The 8,380-nt window shown below is 36.0% G+C and overlaps 1 protein-coding gene across 1 annotated transcript; it reads right to left on the reverse strand.

Annotated features, from left to right (window-relative positions):
- Positions 1–6,599: 6,599 nt before the first annotated feature.
- Positions 6,600–8,048, reverse strand: LOC138403871 (uncharacterized). The gene has a single exon (XM_069505975.1). The coding sequence runs from the start codon at positions 8,046–8,048 to the stop codon at positions 6,600–6,602; it is 1,449 nt and encodes a 482-aa protein (XP_069362076.1).
- Between the last annotated feature and the right edge of the window lie 332 nt (positions 8,049–8,380).

Consider the following 8,380-nt stretch of genomic DNA (forward strand, 5'->3'; position numbering starts at 1 on the left):
AGATCTATTTCTACCAGTAACATGATTGTAATGTATCAAAAGCACTTACTGCCTTGGTGCCACCTGATTTCATCATCCACCTTTCTATGCACTATTGCCCTTTGCTAATAGACCACATATTCCTTTAAATCACATACATACTCTGTTTTAAACAAGCTGAGTACTCATTATTATGAAGAATACTTAACACCAACGGGAAATACATTTTAAAACAAATCTGCTGATCAAGCCGTCAGTTTATTCTATGAATAATCTATGGATTCATACGTAAGTATATCCATCTAAAATTATAAAGTCAAAGAGCTTCCCGTATGGTTTAATTCATCCTTAATACATATATTTAAAGATAAAAAAAGGGCTTGGATTAAATGGAAAAAATAAATAATGTGTCAGACTATGAGGTGTTCTGTATACTTAGACTTCGTTTTAAAAAAGAATCAAAACGTCGTTCAGTGAATACATGAACATAGTAGAAGATAGTATTAAAGTCAATACACGCTATTTTTGGACATACTTTTAATGTAAAAAACAATTCCCGCATACCTTATAATGTATTTTATAAAAATAATATAGCTAATAACCCGATCGATGCATGTAATTTATTTTCTGACTTTTTTTACTCGGTTTTGTTCCATCTACTCTTACGAATGACTTCGACATAGATAATATTGAATGCACTGGTAAAGATGAAATAGTATGTGACATTATCAGTCAAACTGTTATCACGGCTGAAAATGTAATGAAGGCTCTAAACAAGTTGGATGTAACGAAGGGATCTGGGTTGGATGATATACCTCCAATATTTTTCAAACCACATGCTACTACAATTTACAAGCCACTGCATATCTTATTCAGTATGTGTCTTAAGCAAGGCATATTTCCAGAAAAATGGAAAATGGCTCGCATAGTACCTGTACATAAAGGCGGATCCAAAAAGAATGTAGAAAATTACCGACCCATCTCTATCTTGCCTGTACTTTCAAAGCTCTTTGAGCGGCTTGTACACGATTCCATTTATCATTGCTACATAATATTATAATTCCACAACAACACGGATTCGTGCAGAAACGCTCAACAGTAACCAATCTTCTTGTTTTTGCTTCACAGTTATTTGAAAATTTAGATAACAATAGGCAAACAGACTGCATTTATACAGACTTTCAAAAAGCTTTGATAGAGTAGATCATAAACGCTTATTAGAAAAATTAGCTTATAACGGTATACGTGGTGATCTTTGGCGATGGTTAAATCGTACATATCAAATCGTACTCAAAGAGTTATTATCAGTGGCCATCAATCAAAATTGGTTATGATTACTTCTGGAGTTCCACAAGGGTCAATTCTTGGACCTCTTTTATTTATTATATTCATAAACGATATTCATAAATGCTTTAAGCATAGTAATTTTCTACTATATGCAGATGATCTTAAAATATTTAAAACAATTGAATTACGAGATAATCATGACCATCTTCAGGCTGATTTAAATAGATTTACTAAATATTTACAGAAAAAAACTTAATCTTAGCCTAAATAATGTAAGCATATTACTTTTACTAAAAAGAGATCCGCTAGCGACTATACATATTCGCTCTGTGGAGAAAGTCTAGAGAAGGTTAGTAATATTAAAGATCTAGGAATAATATTGGATAGTAAGTTACACTTAGACACGCATATACAAACCATTGTAAATAAAGCTTTTAAAATGTATGGATTTATAATGCGGACCGGTACTAATTTCAGGAGAGTTGATACATATCTACATTTGTATAAATCACTGGTTCGCTCACAACTTGAATATGTGTTTGTATCTGGAATCCCTATTATAATAAATATGTTAAGAGATTAGAAAATGTACAGAGAAAATTTCTACGGAGGATGCATTATAAATGTACGAGAAGCTACCTTCCTTATGACCAGCTTCTTGAAAAATACAATATACTTGACTTGCAGTCGAGGCGCAAACAACTTGAAGCTATGCTATTGTATGATCTGTGTCATAATAATATGATTGTATTCCTTTGACTCGTAAACTTTGTTATAGAATTCCTGCCAGAAGTCATGTACGCAGCACTCTAACACACAAACTTTTTGCTACTTCAAGATGCCGTACAAATTCTGGTGAGAGATCACCACTATACAGAATGACACAGTCATACAATGCATGCTTCGGAAATATTGACATTTTTTCCTCTCGAGTGGGCTCTTTCAAGAAGCTGGTCATGAATTATCTTAGGAATAATATTGCTATATTACACTAAGCCTGTAGGATAATTAGAATTTAGATAGATGGTATGGTACTAATATATTCTTTATTTATATTTTTACTACATTTATATATTTTTACACATGTAAGTATATTAATTAATATAATAATTATGTGGTTGACGTAGTGGGTAGCACGTATATTATTACTAAGTTATTTTATTACTGTTTTTTATCCAAGCCCTGTCGTGCTACTGTTGTTGATCCGAATAAATAAAAATAAAAAATAAAATAAAACAATTTTGGAATACACTTTTAGACCCCCTCTAACGAATCAGCGAACGCGACGTACACTGTCAAGCGTTCGCTGACGACATAGTTCTGGTCTTCTCAGGGTTCAGCATTGCTCAAATGGAGCAACAAGCCGACCAAGTCCTGACCCGTGTGTATGAGTGGGGCCTCGCAAATAAGCTGAAATTTGCACCTCACAAAACAAATGCGATGGTAGTAACCAAGAAGCTTAAATGCGACACCCCTCACATACGCATGGGTGGCACTCAAATAGAATTTTTTTTTTTTTTTTTTTTTTTTTTTTTTCTAGATTTTTGTAGAGGGTTTGTTTACAACCTAAACATGTCACCCTCATAGGAGCAAACATTTCATTATGTTCTAACTTCTAAAATTTGAGTACGTTTTATACAGCTTGCACAGTCCTCTGGCCTCCTTAGACAAAGGGAGGGCCAAAACACTGTTACAAGTACCCACATCTCTCAAGTCAATATTAAACCTATTTATAAAATTATGCCTTTCTATTTCGTTCCGGACACACTCCACTAACACGTGATAAACATCCTCGATTATATCGCATTCTGTGCATTTTGGGGAGTTTGATTTTCCAATAAGGTATGCAAATCCGTTCAGTGGAATGTGACCGGAACGTAGTCTTAAAGCTACTACAATTTCGAATCTACTTAACTTAGCACCAATAAACCACGGTTGCCGAGGGAGGGATGGCTGTATAGTCTTATACCATATGCCTTTGATGAGAGATCTCTGGTCAAAATGTTCCTTCCACATATCAAAACATCTTTCTTTTACTAAAAAAATTAGATCACTGAAATAGGGTAGCCCATCAAATGACCAGTCAGAATACGATGCTTCTTTGGCTAGGTGGTCGACTTCCTCGTTACCTGGCAAGCCTATGTGAGATGGGATCCATTGTAGACATAGATACTTTTTATTAGATAAGATCTTAAGGATTGATTTTATGATATCATATGCTAGTGGTACACCGCGAAAAACAGTTGTAGTACATTTCAACATATGCTGAAGGGCACTCTTTGAGTCCGTAAGAATCACATAATTGCCAGGAGCAAGGGAGTCAATATATGCCACAGCTTCCGCTATAGCCACCAACTCAATGTGCATGATAGACATATTATTCGAATTAACTCGTAATCCGACCGATGTTCCCGATTGAGTGTCTAAGAAAGCCATACCAGAACCATCCTCTCCTTTGCAACCATCCGTGTAAATCCTGTAGAAATTTTCATATTTATCGGCAATGTAATGCATACAAAGATTTTTTAACACATTCTGATTGTATTGCCTTTTAGCGTTCTTGATCGTCTCAATCTCCGTGTTAACTACATTTGTTAAATCCACATTGCTGATCCAAGTATCTAGGGAAAAAACAGTCCAAATTATTACTCTTATGAAATGCGGTGTGTTTGAACTCGTCGTGAACTAAAGCTAATAAAGGTTTATTTTTGCATCTCCAATATCTATCTTGACAAAGGGCACTGAGAACACTAAGTGTATTCGCTAGCTCACTTTCCGAGATTGATACCGACTTAAACCAAAACTTCCCGGCCAGGTAGTATCTTCTTGTACATAAGGGTTGGAGATATAGCTCCGATTCCATTACATGAATCGGCGTGCTTCTGATAAAAACTACCAACAATCCGCATGTATTGGTTCTGAATTTTATCCAACTTACTTAAGTGTGTATTACAGCTGTTTGCAAATAGGAAGCTAGCATAATCTAATCGGCTTCGTACTATAGCAATGTACAATTTTCTTAAATGGGTTGGGTGAATGCCCCACCCCGGCCCTACCAATACTTTAAAAACATTAAAAAACTTTGAGCATCTTTCTTTAATTCATTAATGTGTTTTTTCCACCTTAGAGAATAATCTAACCATAGACCTAAGTGTTTTACGCAATTGGCCATCTGCAGAGTAGAATCATTGACAGTTAAATTTACCGTTGCATCTTTATAGCCCCTTCTAAAAATACATATTTTACTTTTGACTGCTGATACCTGTAATCCTAATTGCATCGCAGTATGAACAAATTTATTTAATTCTAATTGTAAGACCTGTGACCCTCTTTGGGTATTTTTGCACATCAAATAGATTACAAAATCGTCAGCGTATTGAGAAATTGAAACCTTATCAGTATTTATACATTTACACAGATCTAATGTCGCAATATTGAAAAGCAGAGGTGAGAGCGGATCTCCTTGAGCCAACCCCTTCCCAGTTTTCCGGCAAATATATGAATTCTCAACATTAATTTTAAGATTCCTCTCATTTAAAAAATTCCACAAGTAGCTGCATAATCTGCCACTGATTCCTAATAAGTCCATAGACTTAAGTAGCACTGAAATATCTATATTGTTGTAGGCATCTTCTAGGTCTACGAAACAAGCTATTGTGGCTTGTTGTTTAGATAAAGCTATTTGTATTCTTGAGACTAATGTGGATAAATTTTCCAACGAAGATCGACTTTTACGAAAACCGGTGGTAACTGGTAATAGAATCTTATTCTTTTCTATGTGCCACTCTAATCTATTGATTAGTATGCCATGAAAAATTTTACAGATGCACGATATCATTGAAATGGGTCTGAGAGATAAAGGGAAGTTAGGACCTCTGCTGTGTTTTGGGATAGGAATAATAATTATATCCCTCCATTGTTTAGGAACAAATCCATTCATAAAAAAAATATTGTATAGTTGTAATAAGATATTTTTGGCATTTTTAGGTAAGTTCTTAATCATGGAATATGATATGTTGTCGGCACCAGGGGAAGTATCTTTATTTTTAATACAACTAAGCAATTCTTGCAGTGATATTTTTGTATCTAGAGATACGTTGCTTGTTGATAAAACTGGTTTATCCGGAGAAACATAATCAGGTGTGAGCTTTTCTAGAAGTTTGACACATTCATCCTTTGGAATATTACTGCTAGGATTGTGACGGCCCTTGAACCATCTCATTTTATACCAAAGCTCGTTTTGATTGGAAGCTCCATCTAAAGAATTGCAAAACGTTTGCCACGATTTATTACGGTCGGTGCGTATCCTTCTCTGTGATTTTTGAATTTTCTCTTGTAAAATATCAAAATTTTGGGGGGTGGGATTACGTCGAAAAGTTGACAGGGCCAGTCGACGTTCTGCAACACATTTAGAAAGGTCCGGGTTCCAGTAGGGCTTAGGGCGAAATTTTTTAGAAGGGTTCAGACTTATTTTTATATGTGGAATATGAAGATCTGCAGCTATATTTAAGTAATTAATAAAATTATCGTACGAAGTCTGTAAGTCTTCCTTAAATTCAAATTTTTCAAACATTGATTTTAGGCAGCTTTTATAGTTTTGCCAATTAGCCTTTTTGTAATTACGTTGGGGAAAAATTATTAGGACGGGCATTAAATTCAGTTGAAATTTTAATCATTAGGTGATCACTGCCCAGAGATTCGTTTAAAACCGTCCAATTGAAGTTCAAAACAATATCTGAAGATATTAATGAAATATCTGGAGCTGACTGCCTACATTGACCACTCACCAGATGTACACGCGTCGGAGTACCGTCATTTAAAGTGCAAAATAAATGGTCTTCGAGGGCATCAAATATTTGAACCCCTCTTGAGTCGATTTTATTAGACCAATTTGTATGGTGACCATTGAAGTCGCCTAATATTAATGTTTTCTTTCTAAATCTTGAAAATAAAATATCCCACTCTTTTTGATGTGTACGTGCCGATGGAGGACAGTATAAAGAGATAATATGATTAATATCGTCGCAGTTATGAACTTTAATTCCTATCATTTCTATGCCTGAACTTATATCTGATATTTGCAGCAGGTCAGCTTTGATAGATCTATGCACAAATAGTGCGACACCTCCATACGAGTCCGCCCTATCTTTACGGAAAATATTGTAATCTTTTACCTGTAATGTCGTGCTCGAGTCTAACCAGGTTTCACTCAGAGCAGCAATGTGAACTTTTTCCTGTTACGACATAACGAAATATTTTGAAACGACAACAACTTAGGCTTAACACTTTGCGCATTCCATTGTATAATGTTCAGTTTTATGTTATTATTATTACTAGCCATTATTAATAAATGAGTCAATAATTGTCTTAATAAAGGACCAGTCAGATATATAATCCATCAATGCCGAATACACCCACTCAAATACGCACTTTGCAATATTCTTAATTTTTAATTGTATAGGAATTCCTTTCAAAAATAAAATATTTTTAAGCCTGCTCAAAAGCTCTAAAAATGGTATCCTGTTATATTGTTGATTAGAATTATTCTCCTTTTCTTTAGTATTGTACAAATCTTCACTTTCCTTAGTAATTTCTTCCATATCTTCAAATCGCCTTCGTGGAGTCTTTGTTGTTTTAGCTGTACTGTGAGAACTAGTTGGTTTGTGAATAATAGCGGTAGTCTTTACAACATGTGCATATGTGGATGTATCTGATGATGCGGGCGGTTTATTTATATTTGCTGATGTGTAGGACGTCGTAGGAAGAATAGGTGAGGAAGGGCAGTCCGGCATATTGGGTGGCCTCTCTGGTCTCAATGGCACGTAAACAGATAACGCTTTTTTATAGGTACAATTAAGTTCGGCCATTATCTCTCTAAGTTTTCGTTCTTTAAGATAACTGGGACACGTCTTTGACATCGCCATATGGTTTCCATTACAGTTAACACACTTATAAGTTGTAGTTGTGCAATTGTCGTGGTTTCCACCGCATTTTGGGCAAATGACCTTGAATGAGGGACACCTTCTAAGAATGTGACCTAGCCGCCAACATTTTGAGCACTGAGAGACCCGGAAAATATATGGTTCTATATTAATTTTGAGACCGTCTACTGATATGTATTGGGGTAGCTGTTTGCCTCTAAAACATAGCCGAACGCATTCACTAGGAGTCCAGCCGTTTACCGCTGTATCGCTACGGCGGTCGAGGCGCATAATGGATAGTAATTCGATTTCATTGGGGCATTCAATACTTTTGGCGATTTCTTCGCTTGACAAGTCCAAGTCCACTCCTCTTATGATACCATATGATATATCTTTCTCCAACGCCCTATAGATTCTCCAGCCTTTATCAATAAACTCCCTACAATTTTCTAGTTTCTTAGCGCTGATTTCATTAGGCACATGGAGCCGAATTTTAAAAGGGCTGATATATTTTACTCTTTCGATGTCACTCAAATTATTCTTTTTAAAAAGTTTTGCCATTGCAAACTGTTTGGGTAAAATTTCCGAACTAGAGATATATATTTCAATTGAATCGTTTCCGGGTTTCGTCTTTTTCCCTCTGCTTCCCACCGTAGTCCATTCACTCTCCTCATCATCTGATCTTGTTCTCTTCTGAGCTCTTAAATCCTCTTCCCTGCACACTTCTAAAGTCATATCTACCTCTTCCTCTTGGTTGTATTGGTGCTCTTCTACTAACATTACTTCCTGTTGTATATCATTCTCGCCGCGTAACACAATTGTATTATTTGCATTTGCGTACCCGTCACTGTCTTTACTCATTGCGTATAAACCCGTCCGGCCGGCCGTAGGCAGGTAGATAGATACCTACGTTGCTTCGCGGCCGGCGCGCGTAAATAAAATTGTAAGCGGTAGCACTCGGTCGGACGCGGCTCCTTCGCACGGTTACCGCGACGAAACTGACAAATAGAAATTGTAAACAAAATTAAGATTTTAGGCCTATTGGTAGATAACAAATTAACATTTAATGATCATGTAAAGGCTGTGTGCCAGAAAGCTACCAATATTTACAAACCATTGGCAAGGGCAGCAAAAATTAACTGGGGACTGAACTCTGAGACTATCAGAACTATTTATGTGGCTGTGATTGAGCC

This window comes from Maniola hyperantus, chromosome 21 (assembly GCF_902806685.2).
Source record: "Maniola hyperantus chromosome 21, iAphHyp1.2, whole genome shotgun sequence".
NCBI classification, from domain to species: Eukaryota; Metazoa; Arthropoda; class Insecta; order Lepidoptera; family Nymphalidae; genus Maniola; species Maniola hyperantus.